Below are 22,127 nucleotides of genomic sequence, written 5' to 3'. Positions count from 1 at the left end.
TTCAGTCTTACAGTCTTTTTTTCTTTCTTTTGCCAGTGACTAATTCAAAAATAGGAGCTTACTTTATATGCAATTTTTAGGTCATCATTAAGCTCTTTGTGAAAAAGATTGAGTCATATAATGTGTTTTTATAGTGCAGCCCAGATCTCAGTTGGTGTCATAGAGTGCCACTATAATATAAATAAAAACATTAATCATTCCTGTCATTAGTTGCCACTATTACATTTTACTTTAGTGTACTTCTAAAAAAAATATTAAGTACAAAATAACCTCCACAACCCATCCAGTACTTTTTGATTAGTTCATTTAGTAGGCATGCTGTTTGCTTGCTTCTATACTGATAATTTGTCCAGTAAATCTCGGCTGGGTATCTCTATTCTTCTTTATTTGTCCTCCCATTTCCTGTCTAGCGTACACGTGTTCTGAAAAGCATTTCTATCTTGGATGCGTCTGTTGTGACAGAGAATAGACATGAAAGACTCTGTTTCTGTTTTGTCTCACATTCTTATAATTCTTCACCGTTTTCTGGCAATATAAGCCTTTGTGGTTGCAACCTGTAGTGTTTCAGATAGCTTTTTCCTTTGTGCTTCATTTTCCTTGGGTTGCTTTGTTTCTTCCACTGTCTGTAGCTTTCACTCCACCAGAAGTCAATAGGAATCTTGGTATCGATTTATGTGCAGCCAGAATTTCAGCAAAAGCTCTTGTCCTGTTATTTTTAACACTTTTTTTTTTCTTCATGTAGACCATTAAATATGCATGCTGCTTTACAGAAGAATAAAAGCTCTCTCTCCCAAGAGATTTGTGTCTAAGACACCATTTTAACAATTCATCCCATTTACCTGGATCCTGTAGGATCTCTTAGGTTATATAGGAAGGTTCAAAGTAAAGAAGCATGTTCTTGATTCCTATGGAAATCTGCACTTGTACTTAAGCTGTCTTAATGTGTAGGGTTAGAGGGACTTGCACATTTAAAATTGTTTAGACCACTTATGAGTGAATGAAGAAACCTTGAAAATAAAAATGTTAATAATCTATGCAACTACGTTTGGTTGAAATATTTACTTCCTTCAGTAGGCACTACTCTTGCTTTCTTTCCACTCATTGGATTTTTCCCAAATGGTATCGTTTGTGATGGTGATAGAGATGTTAGAGGGGCAGGAAATGATGGGAGTTTGGGAAAGGGGTACAGTGAGTGGGAGGGAAAGATGGAATTGTCCATCAAAAGGAAGCAAAAATTGTTTTAGATGAAAAAGTTGGCAGTAAGCAAAAAAAGAGAAGGGGGAAAACTCATCGTGGGCAGGGGAACGTAAGATACGGCAGCAAATGGAGAAGTAAATGTTCCCACAGAAAAATGTGTGAGACTGTTATTTTTTTGTTCTGCTTACTTGCTTCTGCAAAGGAAATCATATTATGCCTGAAACAAATATAGCCCTCCTGATCTCCAGGGAGCATCGTAAGCTGCAAGATCCCCAGCAAATTATCACTTAGAGGGAGTCCTTTCACTTTGTTGGATCTGCTTAGATTTCACTCATCATCTCAGTTCTTCACTATCTTCAGTTTATTTCAAGGTGTCTGTTTTGTTTTTTTGTTTTGTTTTGTTTTTGATTTTGTTTGTTTGTTTTTGTATTTGTTTTGTTGCGTTTTGTTTGTTTGTATTTGAGATTTTTTCTTTTGAGGATAAGTTTGGAAAAATGGTTGTTCCTACTTCTGCTATTTTTAAATCTGAGAACTGAAAAAAGGTCCAGCAAACCAAAAACAACAGTAAGAACAACTAATTAAATGCAGTGCTTTGGGGAAGGGTTGGGGAAGGCTTACAGTCTTGTCAAAGTGATGAGGAAAGTAGCATTGACTTAATCTTCCTCTGAATTGGTAAGACTTCCAGTTTTTTTGTGTGTATATGTGGGATTTTTTGTTTATTTTTTTTTTTCTTTCTTGTATGTGTGATGGTGTGGGTTGGTTTTTTGCTTTTTATTTGCTCTTGTTTTCTGGATGTCAACACATGGTCCATAAAATCTGTTGTGCAATTTAAGAGGGTGGCATTAAAAGAGCAGGTACAATACATTTGTACCTGCCCTCCTGGATTGTGCTGGCCTAACATCAGGTTCCTGTTTGTTGAGAAATGACATGGAGGTGAAGTGGTCTTGTTGAGTGCAAGTGATTTATCACATGGCTCAGTGCCAGCATTTGCTATTACATCAAGCTGTCAGTTTCTTTTCTGTAAATTAAACCACGTTTCACAACTTAAGAGATTTTCTAAGCTTATTTTGTAGACAGAATTTCTAGCAGTACCTTGCAAGGCAAACTGGGCTCTATTTAACCAGAGCATATATTTTTATTTTCAAGGAGTATTTTCCCTTTCCTATAACCATTAGTTGTTGATATTTAACCTCAAGCAAGGAACAGTGCAGGTTTCAGTATAAATCCTGAAAAACTGAGTTTTTCTTATCCCCATATTACTCCTTCTTTCACTTTTCATCACTGTGTTTCTTAGCTGAAAAAAAAAAAAGAAGGAAAAAAAAGAACCACTACTAACACTGAAGTTAGATATTTTTACAGGGCAAAAGATTATCATTTATGTTGTGGGACAAACACTTATGGTATTTTCCATCATCTAAGTGGGAAAATCTGCTTATCACACTGTGAAAAATAATTTATTGGATAGACCAGACAGTTGGGTGGAAAGAAACAGGGTGAGGTTCAATAAGGGCAATTGTAGAGTCCTATGTCTAGGAAGGAAGAACTGCATGCATCAGTACAAGATTGGGGCTGACCTGCTGGAAAGGAACTCTGCAGAGAAGGACCTGGAGGTCCTGGTGGAAAACAGGACTGGCCATGAGCCAGCACTATGCCCTTGTGGACAAGAAGGCCAGTGGTATCCTGAGGTGTATTAAATGAGTGTGGCCAGCAGTTTGAGGGAGGTGATCCTCCTCCTCTACTTTGCCCTGGTGAGGCCACATCTGGAGTACTGTCTCTAGTCCTGGACTCTTCAGTTCAAGAAAGAAAGGGGTCTCCTAGGAAGAGTCCAGCAGGAGGCCACAAAGATGGCTAGAAGACTGGAACATATCCATTATGAAAGGCTAAGAGACCTGGGACCGTTCAGCCTGGAGAAAAGAAGGCTGAGGGAGAATCTTACCAATGATTACAAATATCTAAAGGGCAGGAGCCAAGTGGATGGGGCTGGGTTCTTTTCAGCAGTGCCAAGTGACAAACCAAGGGGCAATGTGCACAAAGTGGAACATAGGAAGTTCCATATGAACATGAGGAATAACTACTTTGGACCATTGGAACAGGCTGCCTAGAGGAGGAGGTCGTGGAGTCGTTTTCTCTGGAGATAATCAAAACCCACTTGGGCATTTTCTCATGCAAACTATTATAGGGAACCTTGCTTTAGCAGAGGGATTGGATTCAGTGATCACCAGAGATCCTTACCAAGCCCTATTATTCTGTGATTCTGTGATTTCTGCATCAGTCTGGTATAGACCACTGCTGCCTACTCAATCTCTTAATAATCCCCAACAGCATATTGCAGGTCTCAGTCTGAGTTAGATGAAAGAATGGAAATAGGTTTTATCTTATGGAACTTCCAGCCACTCAGAGAGCAAGAAAACCAAATAGGCTGACTTTTTTAATGTATTGCAGTCACAGTTCACCTTCTTTTTGATGTCCATGAAGCTTTTTTGCTTGATTTTTTGTTTTGTTTAAAAAAAAAAAAAAACAAAAACACAAAACCTAAGAAGGTTTTCATTTAATTGTAGTAGATGAGTCTTTCTGCATAGCTGTCAAAGTCTATGTGTTCGTTATAAAAATCAGTAATGGTATTTGCATATACGTGGAGCTGATGACCATTGATATATTTAATACTACACCCCATTCCTTGCACCACAGTCTTCTCCAGGGTGATACTTCCAACTTTGACTATTTCTTCCCTTGCTAGTCTGAGGCAGTCACATCAGTTTCTCACTTTTTTTTGTATGTGAATTGGGTAGCAGGGAGGGCCTGCAGGTTTTCAGTTTAGATATGTGAAAAATAAGTTATTTTTCAAAAGTAAACAGTATCACAACCAAGAGGCCGAGGATTTGGTTCAGATGAATTAAAAAAAAAAACGTTTTTTTTTCATTGTAGTTCAATATAATTACAGTTTCTCTGTTGATGTCACATATTGTTTTCCTACATGCACTGTATCTTCGGACTTAGTGTTAAGGTCTGTTCAGTATTCACCAAATGCCTTTCAGGACTGTTGCCAGAAATAAGCTTTTTTTCTATCCAAAACTGACCTGGAGACTCTAATTCATTCACTTACAGCATCTAGCCTTGACTACTGCAATTCTTTGGTTTACTGGGCTTGTAGCCAAGTTGATTGGCAGGCTCCAGCTTACTCAGAATTCAGCAACAAGGCTTCTGACCCAAACCACGCCGTCTTTATATTCTCCTTATGCTGCAAATCTGTATAACAGTGTAAAGGAAACTACTACAGTTTTCTTTACACTGTAATCTTATGGGTGGAATTTTTCTTTCATTCTGTGTGTCAGCTGTCGTGCTCTTACAGAATTTTTCTGAGCTGAATTGCCATATGTTCTATTCTTGCACTTACCGCAGTTCAGTGCAAGGTCGTTTTCATCCTGTATCCCTAATTGGTGGAATTTGAAGTGAAATTCTGCACTAAATCTGATTATTTTATCTTCCAGTGAAGATCTCTTGTTTTTATTTTAACACATCGTGTTACAGTTTCTATTTTGTCACTTTTTTATTGTGGGATGTCATAAAACATTCAGTTGTTGATGTTCTTTATTACTGAATACAATAAATTAAAAATAATATGCATACGTGGCAGCTGATAACATGATCAGCAAGGGGAAAATTGGATCCCTCTTGTCTCCTGAACACAAGGAAGAATTTCAGCCTTCACTCAATCATATTTAAAATAGTCTGCTTGATAAATGTAAGAATGGGTAAAAGTTTTCTCTCTACCTTGATCTACAGATAAGGCAGTACGTTGGTTCTCATTTCTTTCTATTTTCCTCTGGTAGTGTCATTTTCAAGCACAAACTATCAAATTTTCTCTTGCCATGAAGAGACAGCAATCCTATCTTTTTTGCAACTCCTACTGGCATAATTTAAGGCATTCTTGTTGTTGTTCCCAGTTTTTTCAGGTTGTTTTTACATTTACACTTGATAAAATACCCTGTTCCTGTGACATCTTTTATGGTAACAAAAACAGAGATCTAAATTTTCATGTACTATGTTTACTAAAGCCTGCACCTCTAATAAAATGTATTGTAGTTACACTGCAGTCATTAGACAGTGACAGTTCCACATCACTTTAATCTTAGATGTTTGAGTCTTATCAACTGTTTATAAATCAGAAAATTACCTAAAATCTTTTGTCTGAAACATGCCACATAAATTATTACCAGGCACAGAATAATTCATTAGGAAAGATGCAATTATCTACACATTCTAGGTTATATTAATAGAAAAAACAATGACATAGCTTGAACCCTTCCAGAACAAAGTGTTTTTTTAAAAAACCTAATTTAATAAGGAAATAGCTTTGCATATGGTCAATGAAAATTTGATACAGCATGGAACTTAACAACAGATGTTTGACAATGAATATTTCATGCTAATTAATAATTCTACTTACTAGTCACAGTTGATAGTAATGTGCATCCTAGAGCTCAAGGTGTCATAGAGATACAGGCATGACCTGTTACTTCATTTTGAAAATTTCCTTCCGGAGGTCAAGAGATTATCTGAAAATCGTGGCCATCAGCTAGGCTGGGAAGAACTGCTTCACTCAGATTCTCCAGATAGCAGCCCAAATTGTGGGACTTCTCTTTGCCCAAATCTTATGGAAGGAGGAATATGTTGTCTGGAGAGCTTCTCAACTGACTCCTGGTTTCCCCTCATAAGTGTGTGCTACTAAACTAATTATTCATCAAAATTGATCTCAATTAGGGGTGGGTACATCATGTCTTGTCTATAAGTTACCAGAGTGCAAGACTTATTCCTGTTTTAAGCTTACAGGTTGTCTATGAGAGAGTAAATGAATCTTGATGCAGCATCAATTAACCTACAAATAAATGTGATCAGGCAGAATAGTCAGGGCAGAAGGGTGTATACCAGACTGGTATTTCATGAAACAGCAATTCAGGATTTTGGTGTAGTACAGGAAGACATGAAGACATTTTCCTGTACTGTTGAACTATGTCCTAACCATGGTCTTGGCTGCTCTTTAGCTCTGATGTAATGCTTGGAGACCTTTTATTTTTGATGTTACCTAACCATTGTTTGTAATACTCCATAGCCTAACATGCTGTGTATAATAGCTGTATATATGCTGATAATTTCTTGGAATACATAAAAGTGAGACACTGGTGTTTGACGTATATGATTATTTATTTCCATAAGGCCCCAAATATCATTTTCTCTAAGTCTCAGAGTCAATGCTTCCATGACCCTCAGGATTCTTGGCTGATCTCAGAATCTGACTTTACTTTCACACCCATCCTTTCAAAAGTGAAGCGAATTGAGCACAATAAGCACTGGAATATGAGAAGAACAGAAGGGTAACTTTACCTAACAGCACGTACAAAGAAATTTCTAAATCGTAGATTTTGTTAATCATCACATGAGTTATGAAGGGCATTCATTATTCTCCCTTCTGTTTCCCTTATCATCATTTGTAGCCCACTGGGTGATATTTCTCTATATTCCTTGGTTTTTAACATCTAGTACTCATAGTATCCAACCTTTTTCTTTCTTTCAAATATTTGAGAGTTAAGTAAGTGAAGGAGATCTTTTTGTTGCTCTCCGTTTTGTCTGTTGTAGCTATGCACAAAAAACTCTTTGACAACTTCTGTCTGGTGTTCCATTGAGGATAGGTTCTAAAACGATCATATAATGACTTTTGTTAAATTTTAGCACCTGTTCACAGAATGCAAATTAAACACTTCGAAGTTCAAATGTTTTTCAAACTTCATATGATCATATTAATATCCAGTAGTGTAAAATGGGAAACCAGATCTTCCATATATCTTTGTCAATCTTTTCTACTTGAATTTCCACTTGCAAACTAAAAACAGATTTTTAATTAAGCAAGATTTTCTGAGCACCTGGGTCATCAACACAGTGATAGTAATTAAATTCTAGCCTCAGTTTCTACACATGTAATAATAAAGTGCTTCAGCATTTTCGTTCTTTTGAAATTAATTGAAAAATGTACACTGCCTTACTTTGTTGATGCATCCACCTCCACTCCAAGCAAATTCTAATATGCTGAAATTATCATATCTCCAACTGAAACTCATAGGGATCACAAATGGATCAGATCATCACAGCAGTTTTGAAGCAATTTTGCTAGTATAAACATATAAAATTTAGTTTTAATAGAAGACGTACTTCTGTATCTTTAGAAGTTAATTAAGTAACCCAGAAGATTGCAAATAAAATCTTCCTTTGTGTGGCATTTTGGAATCATTTAGGTTGGAAAAAACCCTTACGATTATCACATCTGACTGTCATCTAACAGTACCAAGGCCACCACCAAAACGTGTCCTTTAGTACCACATCCACACATTTCTTAAATACCACCAGGGCTGAGGACTCTAACTCTTCCCTGGGAAGCCTGTTCAAATGCCTAACCACCCTAACCATAAAGTTCTTCCTAATAACCAGTCCAAAAATCTCCTGGTGCAATTTAAGGCAATTTCCTTGTATCCTATCACTCAATAAGTGAGAAAAGATACCAGCCTTCACTTTGCTACCACCTCCTGAATCTGGAAGCAACCTGTATAGAGGTAAAAAAGAATAAAATAAATGAATGTGATTAATTTCCAGAAGTAGAAGTGAAAGATCTATCACTGACTTACAAAGTAAGCTCACCATTTTAGGAATAATAGATTGTTATGTATAGCAGGATCTTTCACATCTGTGATTTGAGGAGTGAAGGAGAGAAGACAGCAGTCAACTTGGTGAGAGACCATATCAGAAGTCATTACAGCACTCTGCTACTTTCTCCTTCAATGAAGGAGGGGAGAAGGAGGCATTGCAAGCAAAGCATTACAAGAGTGAAAAATATTTCAGCCCAAGAATCCAGAGGTCTTGTAGTAAACTGTGCCAAGATCAAGGCAACTTACATCTCAGCCAAATCATTTTGAGGAAGGTCACTGTTTTGGAAGGACAACATTGCTTGTAACTGATGTGAACAGAAATACAAGAGCTGGGAGAAGAGGTTCTTGTTTTGGATGAAGAAGCAGTTAAAAACTTAAGTATCTTCATCATCACTGACAACTGCCCTATAAAATGATGTTTGGCTTCAGAATGAATTCATTAGAGTTGAATGAGGGAAGCCCATTTCACATATCTTCCTTGAAAGCAGAAAATTGTAATGATTCATATATATAAAAAGAGTACACCATGGACGTGAGAGGAAATGAGCTAGCACAGGTGAGCTTCTATATATTAAATAAAAGAGAAGTAGCAGCTGCTGTTACACATGTAGCATTTAAATATGATTTAGCCCTTCCTACCTGCTGGCAAATTCCCACTGTCCCACACTTAAGAGCAGATCCTGCTTGTTTTTCATGCTTTCATTTGCACGTCCTACTCATCTACAGGCAGCTGGGGATTACATGTCAGGTTTAAGCCCTGAGTTTCATGCCTATAGTCACATGCCTATAGCCACACACATAAAGGCACATGACTGCACAGAAAGTAATTGCAGACATCACTGGGAAGCAGCTGCATGCATGTTCTTTGGTACGTGGTTATAAGTTGTGTAGACTAAAGTTGTGGAGACAGACTTGAAGGGAGACATCTCCAACATTGATAAAATGTAAGTACAAAAGACACATCATTGGATGGATATTGATGATGTTGTTTCAGTAATGACATCATCCATAGACTCCTAGTGTCTTTGCTTTGCTTCTCTATAGTGATCACAACATAAATTGCTTGTCTTGTTTGACTTCCTTGTTCACCAAAGTTGAGCAGATTGTCGCCGTTTTCAACGCTTCTACCAGACAAAAAGCTTGGGACCATTTCTCGAAAGCCCAGCGAAAGAACATAGACATTTGGCGAAAGCATTCTGAGGTTGGTGATTTTATTATTACTTTCTATCCATCATCTCACAGCTGGATTGACACAGAACGAGTGTGATTGTAGCTGGACATAGTGTATTCAGCAATATTTACAGCTGCCATTTTAGCTGTTAATCAACTGGCCGTTTTACAATCTCATCTACAGTATGAATTGTTCCCATTGCTCTCATAAGGATAACAGTCATTAAATAATGCTAAGACAGAGAGCAGTGTGTTTTTATTTTTCATGCAAGATTTGGGAGATCGTTGGAGGAATATGTTTACTATCTAAAATAATGAACTGAAGTAGTGAAATTAGTAACGCTATTTTCAACTAAGAAGAGAATTAAGAATTATTAAAGAAAAACATCTTTTTAGGAGTCATCGTGATCTGGTTTCTAAAAGAGGATTCTGTAGCCCAGATTTTTTTCTGGTTGTACCATCACATGGTCATCCTAAGATAACTTTGCCAGAAAATAATGTAAGAGAATTTCTTAAATAAAATCTTGATCATATTCAGTCCAGAATTACGACATACTCCTTCCCATTTGTTTTATATTTTTCTTTACTAAAATAGATAAATCATTTGTATTGATTCTAAATATATTGCTTGCAAAGAAAAGAGTGTAAATGCAATCATGATGCCACACAGAGTTAGCAATGTGGGAACATGCATGTGTGACTGTCATAAGCATGAGCAGAGGAATTGGGACTCAAACTCTCGTTGCTACAAGTGGCTGCAAGGGAAGCAACAGACCTCATCCTATGTTTTGGTCATCCAGCTTTGTTTTTTAATTCAGTATATACGCTATGAACCTGTATTTTAAAAAGTAAGTACCGCTGTCTTTGTTTTCTTTCTTTCTTTCTTCTTTTTTTTATTTTTTATTATTATTTTTTTTAATACGAGCAATTCACACGCAGTTGGCTTACCTTCACATAATACAGTATGTCGATTATTAGTATCACAGTCCTCTAAATGATTTTTCTCTGTCTCAGAATAAAAACTTTAGAAGGTAAGGCGCACTTATTTAATTATTTTGTAGTACACTTGGAAAATGAGTGTTGTACACTTAGTTTGAGAAACACTAAGTGCTGTGATATAAATCATTTGGATAACATTTTAAGTGCCCATTAACTAATGCTAAATTACAGTTGAATACCAATGGCACTAAATGTAACATCCACATGAATACCAAATGAATTCTTTATTATCGGCGCTATTATGGTGAATGCCAAATGACTTCACAATAATGGGACACTTAAAATAAAATGTTAGCATAATTTATTGGTACAAACTGTATTTTGCATTTTGTTCACAATATTTCATAAAAGTAGTGGTTAAAGCCTTGGTTTAATTGGAAGCTGGGAAGTTGGGAGCTGATATTTGTCTTATCTTTCTGAAAGGTATGAAAATTATGATTTGTTAGCAGTTTATTTCAATTATGTTATGACTATCCCTTCTTAAACTTACTTTCTATAAAGGGATATGGTGTATCATTGATTTGCTGACTACAAAATAAAGCAAATTGACAAATAAACAAATGTTTAATGGAAGAGAATGTTTAAGAGTTGATCTTTCTAGAAATGCTGACTTACTACTTGCTTTTTCAAGTATTATTGCCTTTTGTTTTTCTAAAGGGGAGAATAGGATAATAAAAGCAATTCAAAAACATACAAAGTCTCTCAGTAAATCAATATGTTTTAGAAATGCCTTTTTTTTCAGATGTGAAATATGATGGAAATGTACCAAATTACAGCTTTGATTTAGCTTTGATTATCTGCTGATTTGCTTATTACCTGATCACCTTCCCTTTTTTTCAGACTTTAGGAAAGCTTTACTAGAAAGCCAAGCACAAAGCAAACAGTTATGCACTTTAGTATTCTCCATGGAAAATTATTGGCTTTACAAATAGTGTAGAAATTGAGGCACCAAGGCCAGTTGTTTCCTCTTCAGGAGGGAACAAAGGGGAGGGAACCTTTTGTCTTCTCATGTACGTAGCCAGTATTCCCCCACCCAAAAAAAAAAGTGCAGGTGGCATTTTCTAATGCAAAAATAATCTTGCTAATTTCTTCCAGACGTGTCATCTATCGGGTGAGATACTGATTGACCATTTTAGTCTGTTGAGTTATTTTTTTTTTCAAATCTGAAATCACTTTGATGTAGAACGCCCACTAATTAGTCTCCTTGCCTTTGCTGCGATTAACGGGCATGTATACATTTATCAGAGTATTTGAGGTCTCCTGATGAACCTGGGCACAGCTCAAGGGAAACGCCTTTTCTTTTTCACACAGGCCCTCACTGATGGCTTATTGTTAATTGCAAGGAGCTGTGGTTGGGCTCTTCAATTCCATTTCCTTCTTTTTTGTGCCTCTTTCTTGTTTCGAAGATTTCAAACCACCTCTTTGGGAATTAGGCTCTTTGTTGGCAGAAAAATTAGCTGTCTGCAGGCTGAAAAGGCCTACACTAATCACGGTGCATCATCCCCGTGTTACACCTGACAGGATTATTAGGACAAAATAGAGTTCTCTCAATCTTCTCAGCGCTGCCTTTAAAAAGCCAGCCAATGCACCAATGCCAGCCTTTCTGCTGGGAACAAAGACTGTCTAGACTCCCACAAAGCCCTCACGTCTGATGATCCTTTCCCCAAGGAGACACGCACTGGCTTCCTGCTGCCTGCCCTTGTGGCAGTCATCTAGATACCAAGTAGTTGTCTCCCATCATGATGCAGAAACTTTCAGGACAGTGCTGTCAGGCTGGGTCTTTCAAACCCAAGGCAATCTGGGCATTGGGGGACGAAGGAGAGACTGCTTTGGTCAGCATTAAAAACCTAAAATATAGGATGCTCCATCACCACTGACTGCTCCCAGTTGCCCATACGGCCAGTGGGGAGAACTAGGCAGGTTTAGAGTACAGTTAATCTGATTTTTGATAGTTATGTGATGGATGTGAATTGCCCAACGTGCTTGGGCTTTTTACATTTCTGTGAAGGATGTGTGTAGGAACAAGTTTTAGTGGAGAAACCTACATTTGACCAGAAGAATCCTTCCCCAAGTGATAGTGAAAAGCAAGAATTAGAATTCTTTATACCTTAAGAAGGCCGACAATTTCTCTATCAATCAGACTAATTCATACCAGTTTTAAGCACTATCTCTGCTGCTAAAACATTCCTCTGTGTTTTGTTGAACTAAATAAAGAGCACCTGACATGAAGACTCACTTTCTCTCTCATTTTGCCCAAGTGTTACCTTTTATAAGTTCTATTCTTCTTTGCGAAGAATTCTTCATGATACTGTTCTTATAAATATTCACAGGCAACTAGGTAACATTACAATAACAAAGTATGTATAATTAAAAATCAGAGCAGTTTTAAAAACAGATGCTACTGATAAAGTGGTGACGTTATGGAAGTTAATACTGACAAAAGATCATTTTGGATTTTAGGAGCTCCGAAATGCTCACAGCGAACAGCTCATGGGAATCCGCCGGGAAGAGGAGATGGAAATGTCTGATGATGACAGTGGTGACAATCCCAGTAAAAAGCTGAGAGTAGATGATTCAGGTAAAGCCTAAATCCCACTATAATGTCTCCAAGTACATACAGCTCTTGTTTTAAAAGCAAACAAAAACTTACATATGAGAAATGACAAATTAATAGCTGATTGTATAAAATATTATTATCTTATTTTAAATCCTCATGAACTAGTTATCTGAATGGTACAAGCTGTCTCTATGAGGTTTCTCTTGCCTGCTATGATATACAATGATGAAAACTCCCTAATTCTGCCCATGGCTGAAAGTATCATGTGTCTTTAGCACACTGCAATCCTGCATAATACAGTTTTATTCCATGGTTGCCAAAACTAACTTACTATGGAACCACTGAAGTTCTATTACAGTCAGCATTCTCTAAGCCTTACCATTCCTAGCAGTAAGTACACAGCCTCTCTAACAAATACACTGTACAATTTTAACTGTGTTTTGTGAAATTGAATTTAAACAGTACATATTTTGCAATACAGTATTGTGTACTGCATTAATCTGATATGTATTAGATGGCTATCATGAAAGAAAGAACCATGGTGCTTGTAATATTTGGAAAGCAGAGCAACTTTTCAGCCTCTTATGAGTATACCCAAGCTATCCAGTTTGTACACTCAGAGTTGGCTCACTAAATTACTGGTAACATGATCTGGATGGAACCTTTGCTTATTTTCTTAACATTGGCTGATAAAGTTGGGAGTAGCTAGCAGGAAACTTATCTTCAGAAAGTAAATTTACAGAAGCTGAAGCCAAAGCAAAACTGTGAACTGCTAGCTAGCAGTGAGTTTTACAGAAGGTGAAGAAGGAGAAAGTAGTAAAGAAAGAAACCTTGAGTCTGAAGAGGACAAGTTTGGTCTATACTTCTATGTGTAGAAGGTCTATACTACTATATGTAGGCACCATATTCAGAAAGGAAAGAATATCATCCCTTCAATGAGTTGAAGTGTTCATAGACAAACTGACTCCTCAAAATACTGTGTGGTGAGTTCAAATGACTCCAGAATTAAAGACTGAAGAAAGGACCATCATTCTAGCGAATGAAGTTTTACTGAAGTATTTCTCTTGAAGGGAGAGCTAATGTTTTTTTTTTTTTCTGAAAGAAAAAATGCATCAATAAAACCTCTAATAGGCAGCCTTAGTTTTTGCTTGTTTTACTATGTGGATTTGGAATTTCTAGAGACCATTAGTGTGAAGCTGTGACAGTGGGTATCTGCAGGCAGGGCACTGCTAGCAATCAGAGATTATTTTGAATGTCTTATCATTTTACCTTGACTATGTCCAATCTTGTGGAGAGAAGTCACTAGAATTAACAACAGAAAGATAGAGTCAGGAATACAAACAGCTTGTGCTCCAGAAAAGGAGTAATGATGTTTTGAATTGTCATACTTATCAGTTCAGCTTGGTTTAACATATGCATGCCTAGGGCTGAGTATGCAGGTCATTCTTTTTGCCTCTGATTAATGACATCACAAATGAGAAAGCATGTTTGTTTTTCTTCTATAAAAAGGGACATTTCTGTCAAACGTCTTGATATCTGAGATTTCTACTATGTACCAAACTACTTCCATTTATTTGTATTGTTATAACGTGGCACTTGACACCACTCAGTGATGAGTGATGCAAACTAAATCAAAATTTGGCAGTGAATCCACTTGAGTACTTGTCCATCATTGTCCATTCTACCATTAATCATCCTCTTGATCTTAGTGGAGATGATCCAGCCTGCTGTATACATACAGTACTCCAGTTCTAAAATTATGTTTTATAGCTTTCTTCTAACATTCCACTCTCAAGTCAAGCATGTAGGTTTGATTCATTTGCCACTGACAATATGAGGAACTTGAAGTTTTTGTATATAAAATATGGACAAATGAAAAGAAAGTGAGAGAAGGGCATTTATTTTTCATTTTTATGTACAGTATTTTTTAAATTATTATTGGTGTTAGCTTTCTTTTCTTCCAGAATCACTCCTTTTTATCACTGGAGTGGCTATTTCTATTCATAGCCACCTCTGTTTTACAAAGAATGTCTTCTATTAGGAGTCTTTCATGACAAAGAAACAATCCTGCACGATGAGAAAACACTGTCACTTTCCTTATTTTTAACCCCTTCTCTTATAATGTTTGCCTAAACAGTTAACCATGGGGAGGGCAGAGCTTGAGTAACACAAGGAGTATATTGTCTCTCTTCATTTCAAGGACAGAATGTAACATAAATGCTTAAAAGTCTAAATCCAAAAATATCTGAAGCAACCAGACATGATGAATTGATTTGGATAATTCCAGACTTTTGGACTGCCTGTTCTGCCATCCAAAGGATTTTCCTGTGGAGTTTACTTTTCAGCCTGGCCAATGCATTTCATCATCTACTTGAAAGTAGAAAGAACATCTTTGGGAGGTTACCATTCTGAAATCCACAACAGGTGACAGACATTCCCCCTGACTCCCACAATGGTGTCAGATCTTTTTTTTCATTAATTCACCTAGTTAAATCACGGGTCTGTGAAGGTACAATTTCAAATCAATTCAACAAATCAGATTGGTTCCTAGGACCTCATTCTGTCTTACTGAAGTCTATAGTTTCACCAGTGTAATTTTTTCTGTTACTCAAGCCTTTTTCATTCAGAAATAACACCACATCTACAGGCATTTTTAGATGCTGTGGTGCTGAGCGTTTCCTGTGACATCTCCTCACTGCAAATTCCAGGTATTTGAGACAAATGATGAAAAAGCTGTTACTAAAAGTGGTTTGTGTCCTTTTTTTCAAGCTGTGGAAGGTATTAAGTCTTGCAGTAGAGCAATTTGTGTTGTCTGTTAGAAATCTGCATGTTGTTTGTTTGGGAAAATTCAGGCTTGCTACTTGCTTGTGGCAATAGGGAATAGATGAAGAGGGACTTGTTGCAAGGTTCATCACTCCATTCTAGACTTGAATCCTCTACTGGAACAGGCTGTCCAGAGATGTGGTGGATGTCCTGCCATTAAAGACACTCAAGACCAGGCTGGATGGGGTTCTCAGCAACCTAATGTAGCCGTAGATGTCCCTGTTCATTGCAGGGAAGTAGGACTAGATGACCCCTGGAGGTCCCTTCCAACTCAAAGGATTCTGTTTCTATGATTCTACTTTCATTTGCCAATTGCTCTTCTCCTACTTGTGAACCTGATTTGCTGATATCTTTGGCCCAGCAGCACAGCTGGAATAAGAACTTGGACCTTTGGTCTCCTGGACCTGTCTTCCATCCTCCAGTATACAGGACAGGGCTGCCTCCTGCACAAAAATCTTCTACTCTTCCTGGTGTTTTACAGGTTGTTCTCCTTTGGGCTAGTTGGTACTCTACTCCACCATGTACAAGTTAAATCTTCAGTCAAAGTGAAGGCATCACTACCTGCTTGTTCAGTTGGATAGCATCTCAAACAGATGCCAGACCCTCCTAAACACTCCAGAGAATAGGGAAAACAATAAGTTAGCTGAGCCAGCATACATGCCTAATCACAGGAATCCCTCCCTCTTGATTTACAGACCAAAGATTATTTCCTTTATGAGAAAAGATGGCAAAAGGCTGACCTGAAAGTAAGTGAATCTGTTCTGTGGGCACAGCTATTCCTTCAGAACAATGCGGGTTGTTTTTTTTTCAAAATTCAGTCCTTGAACAGTGATTTTTCTGCGTTGTGGATTCTATAGTTTAAAGGGACAAGAGAATTGCTAAAGTTGGGAGATTGCTAAGAAAAAAAGAAATGATGATTGGCAACTCAGTTAATACATTTGAAAGTCAAGGTGCAGCTACTGAAGCGTTATATCTGTGGAAAAAATGAGATTCTGTGCTGAAGTCTAGAGGATGTAGGAAAATCTTTAGAAAGATCAGGATTTATGGATGCTTCATCTCCCACCTGCTGGCACTGGGAGTAAGGATCCACATGTAAAAGCTTCCAAAGTAATTTTAAGAATTAGTGAAGTGAAGCTGCATGTTGTAGGAAAGAGCTGAAGTTTGGTTTATACCTAGAAGTCACCTGTAATTTTATTTTTAAGGGGAGATGGGTTAATCTCTTGCTTTTGCAGTTCTCTGTGATGCACTATTAATTCGAACAACTCCAGCTGCAGTGAGAGATGGCAGCCAGCACCAGGGGAAAGGAAGGAACACGTGGTGCTTGCAAAGGAACACAGGAAAGATGGAACGGAGATCCCAGAGCCGTTGGCCAAGTCCCAGTTCTGCTACAGAATTCACGCCAGGACAAATCAATGTATGCATAGTATCTCAGTATCAAGTGGAGGCAAGGATACTTCCTTTAATTCCCCCACTGGCTGTCTTGTCTGCATGGATGATAAACACCTCAGAATAGGGCTGTCTCCAGCCAAATATTTGGAACAGCCCACCCTTTAGGGCCCTGGAACATTTCATTCCATTGTATTACCTGATGATTCTGAGCCAGAAGTGGCCCAAAAGGCCAGCAGTATCCTGGGCTGCATCCAAAGATGGGTGGCCAGCAGGGAAAGGGAGGGGATTCTCCCTCTCTGTTCTGCCATCATGAGGTCCATTTTTGCATCCAGGCCTGGCATCCCCAGCTCAAGAAAGATGTGAAGCTGTTGGGGAAAGTCCAGAGGAGGACCACAGAGATGATCAGAGGGCTGGAGCACCTCTCCTATGAAGAAAGGCTGAGGGAGTTGGTCTTCTTCAGCTGGGAGAAGAGGCCTCATTTCTTTATTTCAGTACTTGAAGGCAGCTAATAAGCAGGAGGGGGACTGGCTCTGTACATGGTTTGATAGTGATAGGACAAGGGGGAACGGTTTTAAACTAAAATAGGAGAGATTTAGGTTATACGGTGGAGGAAATTTTTTACTCAGGGGATGGTGAGGCTCTGGCACAAGCTGCCCAGAGAAGCTGTGGATGCCCCATCCCTGGAACCATTCAAGGCCAGGTTGGATGGGGCCTTGAGCAGCCTAATCTGGCAGGTGGCAACTCTGCCCACAGCAGGCAGTTGGAACGAAATGATCTTCAAGGTCTTCTCCAACTTTAGCCATTCTATGAGTCTATGTTTCTATGATCTTAATAATGTACTTCCCCTGGTGATCGCATGCAAATAATAAATTGTAGATTAATCAGCATATGCCCAGTTTGGATACACAAGATAAGCACTGCCTTCCAATTCATGCCAGCTGAGACTTCCTTGTCAGGATAGTGAAACATACCTAGGCAGGTGCCAAGTTTAGACACGACAGCTCTTGACATCTTGGACAGTAGCCTGTATCTTAAAGTGCTCCTCTGAGCCGATCCTTGCTCTTTGCAACATCAGTGGAGCTAGTTGCCATAGGAGACAGTGCGGATGGTGGGCAGTCCATCTGGCAAGAGAGCCTAAGTCCTTGTGAAAGTCAAGATGTGACAATTGCACCTTGTGCATGCAGCATAAGACAGGCTTTATGGTATTGTCCTGAAGTCATTTTGGTATATACTTTATGGTATTGTCCTGGAAGTTGCAAGCCTGGCAAGTTTTCAAGGAAAGCCTGAAACAACACCAAAGTGATCTGCTTGGTGCTTATTCATCCTTTTTTTTTCCTTTTTTCTTTTTCCCCTGCAATTTAATCTTCTTTTGCTTTCTTTAAGTCTTGTTTGAATGCAGAGATGCACACGTGATGGAAACTGTGCTTTATAGCAGGATTAAGCTAGTAGGAAAGCTCACTACAATCTTTTTACAACTTGGAATAGAAATTACTGAGCCCCAGCTGTGTGGAGCTGAGCTTTGCTCTTCCTTTCCCTCTGCCTGACCTGGTGTCATGATGAATTTCATGTCAGGTCTTTGTCTTCCTACTGATTCCACAATCAGGTTGTTCAGGTTCACCCTTTCCTTTCTTGTAAACCTAGCCCTTTATGCGGTTTTGGAGGGATGGGGAGCTTTTTTTTTTTTTGGCCTGTTTTCATGGGAGTTATTGTTCTAAACAAAAGTCTGACATTTTTTTCTGTCATTACTTCTCCATTTAATAGCTTTTTAACACAGATTTTTCTCAAAGCAATCCTGATATTTAGCAAGCCCATAATTTCCTTGTCTTCCTTTTAAACATTTATTGATAAAGATAATGTAAAATGGCAAGATTTATTTACTTTAAAAATTAATTTATTCTTCAGATAAATCAAAACTCTTTCAAAGCCATTAGCAGCTGATGCCATAATCAGCCGTATGGCAATAAGCATACAAAGACTTACACGAGGAAAATAAAACCTGTAAGCAAAATCTGCTAACTAGGTTTTATAAGTTGTCTCAAAAAGAAAATAATTTAGGTCTGAAAAAACAAATTGTGACCATGCTGATGCAATCCCCCTGTCTGGCCAGAGAAAACAGCTGAATAACCCTTTTTGGGCTCTGTGATTGGCATAACTTCCCTGTGAATGGCAATGCTCTGGAGACCACAGAAACAATCAGCTTTACTCTCTGGGACCATCAGAGATGAACACTAGAAAGCAGCACAAAATGATTACTCCCTTAATGCAAGGACAGTCTGCTCTAGTGCCTTTCCCAGCATGCCAGTTCAAAGCTGTCATCATAAGGCAGACTCCAATATTGTACTTTAAAATGCATTCTGATTTTCCCATCTCTTTTACAAAAATTGGCTGAAATTCAGGAAGCATGTACTTAGGGGCTTAATTTTGTGCCTCCACTTTTAAGTCCATTTGGTTATGCTACTTGTAGCATAACTACATTTGTTAATTCTACTTGTGCAGCTGAATTTAACAGAAATGTTGTGAGTCAAGTCTGGAGACAGAAACACAGAACCATTAAGGCTGGAAAAAAAACACTAAGATCATATAGTCCAACCATCTCCCTATCCCCACCATGCCCACTAACCATGCCCTCCATGCCACATCTACACTGTTCTTGAATATCTCCAGGGATGGAGATGCCACCACTTCCCTGGGCAGCCTCTTCCAGTGCCTGGCCACTCTTTTGGATAATAGCTTTTTCCTAATATCCAACCCAAACCTCCCCTGGTGCAACTTGAGGCCATTATCTCTTGTCCCCCTCCCTAAATGGGAGAAGAGTCCAACCTCACCTCACCACAACCTCCTTTCAGGGAGTTGCAGAAAGTTGCCAAGCCTGTCTGCCCCAGGGAACAGGGCAAGCAGCCTCTTCCTCTCCCAGGCACTGGGTCAACCCATTGGCTTTGGGAACCCGGCATTGAAGGGGTTACCAACCTAACATTCCATTTTTGGAGGAAATAGACACTTGAAAGACACTCCCCTGATAAGGGTTTTAGGAGGATGTCCCGTTAACTACAAAACAAGTCTGCTGTGCTTTGATGCTTTTCAACTGCCAGAAATACTATTATCTAGATTACATTTTCTTATGTTTTCTGGGTATTTTGTACTGATAAGGTTTTATGCAGGATCGTTACATATGAGAATAGATTTAATCCTGTTTTTAGCAAGCTTTAAGGACACTGAGGGATTATTTATGTAATAAGATGCAAAGTTGCTATGGAAAATGCTATAGCAACCTAACGTCTTCACAAAACCAAGCAGCCACTTGTGACAGCAATCTAAATTTACATTTATTTTAGTGTCATTTTATTGACATTCTTAGTATCTCATTTTGACAGCATGTTAAAATATGTTTTGCATTCATGCTAGAACAAAATTAACAGCATGTTGTTGGAACGAAGATGATGTCTATAATTTTTGGAGATAATTTTAGCATATTTCATTTTGTGTAAATAGCATTAAAATAGTAGTGCAAAGAAGTTTGGGTGTATCCCCTCTGTAATACAGCAAACAACATGCATTGAAAGTAATTTCATGAGTCAATGAAAGCTGAACTGTGTTTATTTATTTGCTTGATATCTGAATGAAAATATTTTTAAGAAAGAAATGATTTTGTTATCAGAATTTATTTCAAATCCTATATCTTTTATTATAACTTTCCCTTTTCAGGATACAGGCTATAATTTTTCATTAGGTTTCATAAAGCAGGGCATCATTTCTGAATGCGTACACTTGCAGTTTGGTAGGGAATTGCATTACTTGAATGGGACTTTTCTAAAACACAGAATAACAGTGTGCATTGCCCTGTAGGAGGTTAAATAAGAAAGGAAGGGAAAAACAAACACAAAGCACCAAAACAGGCTGAACTCTGTCCTGTGCTCATTGCAGTTAATAGTGAGACTCCCATTGACTTCAATGGGAGCAGAAGCAAGCTCTGTATATTGATTTTCTCCAACCCCTTCTATTAAGAATCTTGAAGTGTGGCTGTAACATTGTTGAAGTGGGATGTTGGCAGCAAAATCAATAAAAGACAATATTAGAGCATATGCTGTTTTCAGCTTCCTCACAATCTGATATAGCTGGTATTAGCATCCTTCTCCAAATTACACTTCATGCGTTCTATAAAGTGACCTTCCTTATAGTGCCCTCTCCAATATACAGCTTTTGTGCTCTTACTCATGTATTTAGCCCTCGAGAGCATGAGACCGATTCATAATAGTGAAGATTGTTGGTTCTGAAGAGAACACAAAGAACAGATTTCTTCATGAGTAATTTCACGGGGCTCACAACCTAAACTCCATTTCTGATCTCTTATGAAAGACCATTTATATTATCGTTTGAACTAAGTTCATGATTTGGGGGTTTCTTAATAATGCTGGCCTTCATGCCCTGTTGTTTTAAGGAACCTTTTCCACTCCAGCAAATTAGAGAAGGTTGTAAGTATTGCTTGAGTTGGAGATGTTGTTACCTTCTTATCCACTTACCTTCTTAATCTATGAAACATCAGACTTTACTAAGGTACCAGAAGAGATAATAATCAAAAAGCAGAACCTTTTCCCGCATCAGTACAAGCTTCTAAGCTCAGAATTACCTTTTTGGGGAGCATCCTTATGTCATGAGACATGTAAGGCTGGCTGAACTTTCCAAAACATTAAAAGCTTCCTTTTCAAATTATGCAATTTCTCAGACCCTATGCATCCAGCAGAATGGCAGTCTGTGATGTGGTTGCATGCCAGGAGGTAAAAGCCCACCCGGAAGGGCTTGTGCTTCAAGCCAGCTCACCACAGAAATTTGCAAAATTACAACAGGCTAACTAGTGCTGTTTTACTTTGAGGAATGAATATTAGATTCAGAGGAATTTTGTGATATCCTGCTCTTTGGTTTTGTCTTTAAGACTATCTCATGAAAATCAGCTTTTCAACTAGTGTCACATATCCATAGTGTAGCATTTTTATGAGCAGTATGTTGAAGATTCAGTTCTGATTAGAGGTCAGTGATTTTTAGTCTTACTCAGTTTTACATTAACAGCAGAGGGAAGAGAAAACAAAGAAAAGCCATCTTGTACATGGAATGACTGACTCGAGAATTAGATAGCATACCATTTTATATCACTTCTCCATTAGTTCAAACATGTGACTCATTGAATACTGGTTTACCAAAGAAGGAAAATTTGTGTCTATGTGGTTTAAGGGAATGTGTTTTTCCTCTTCCTCTTCCTCTTCTCTTCCTCTTCCTCTTCCTCTTCCTCTTCCTCTTCCTCTTCC

At 38.2% G+C, this 22,127-nt stretch overlaps 1 protein-coding gene across 5 annotated transcripts in view; it reads left to right on the top strand.

Annotated features, from left to right (window-relative positions):
* Window positions 1–22,127, top strand: part of ENOX1 (ecto-NOX disulfide-thiol exchanger 1) — a 366,915-nt gene that overhangs the window by 293,159 nt on the left and 51,629 nt on the right. For all 5 annotated transcript variants that reach the window (XM_042838792.1, XM_042838794.1, XM_042838791.1 and 2 more), the window contains 2 exons: window positions 8,987–9,093; window positions 12,522–12,639. In XM_042838792.1, coding sequence (XP_042694726.1) covers window positions 8,987–9,093; window positions 12,522–12,639 — 225 coding nt within the window. The remainder of the gene's footprint in view (window positions 1–8,986; window positions 9,094–12,521; window positions 12,640–22,127) is intronic.

This window comes from Centrocercus urophasianus, unplaced genomic scaffold (assembly GCF_019232065.1).
Source record: "Centrocercus urophasianus isolate 14NV4802_14NV808 unplaced genomic scaffold, USGS_Curo_1.0 seq_9, whole genome shotgun sequence".
NCBI classification, from domain to species: Eukaryota; Metazoa; Chordata; class Aves; order Galliformes; family Phasianidae; genus Centrocercus; species Centrocercus urophasianus.
The sequence above is the reverse complement of the archived record's forward strand: the minus strand, read 5'-3'. Positions and strand labels throughout refer to the sequence as shown.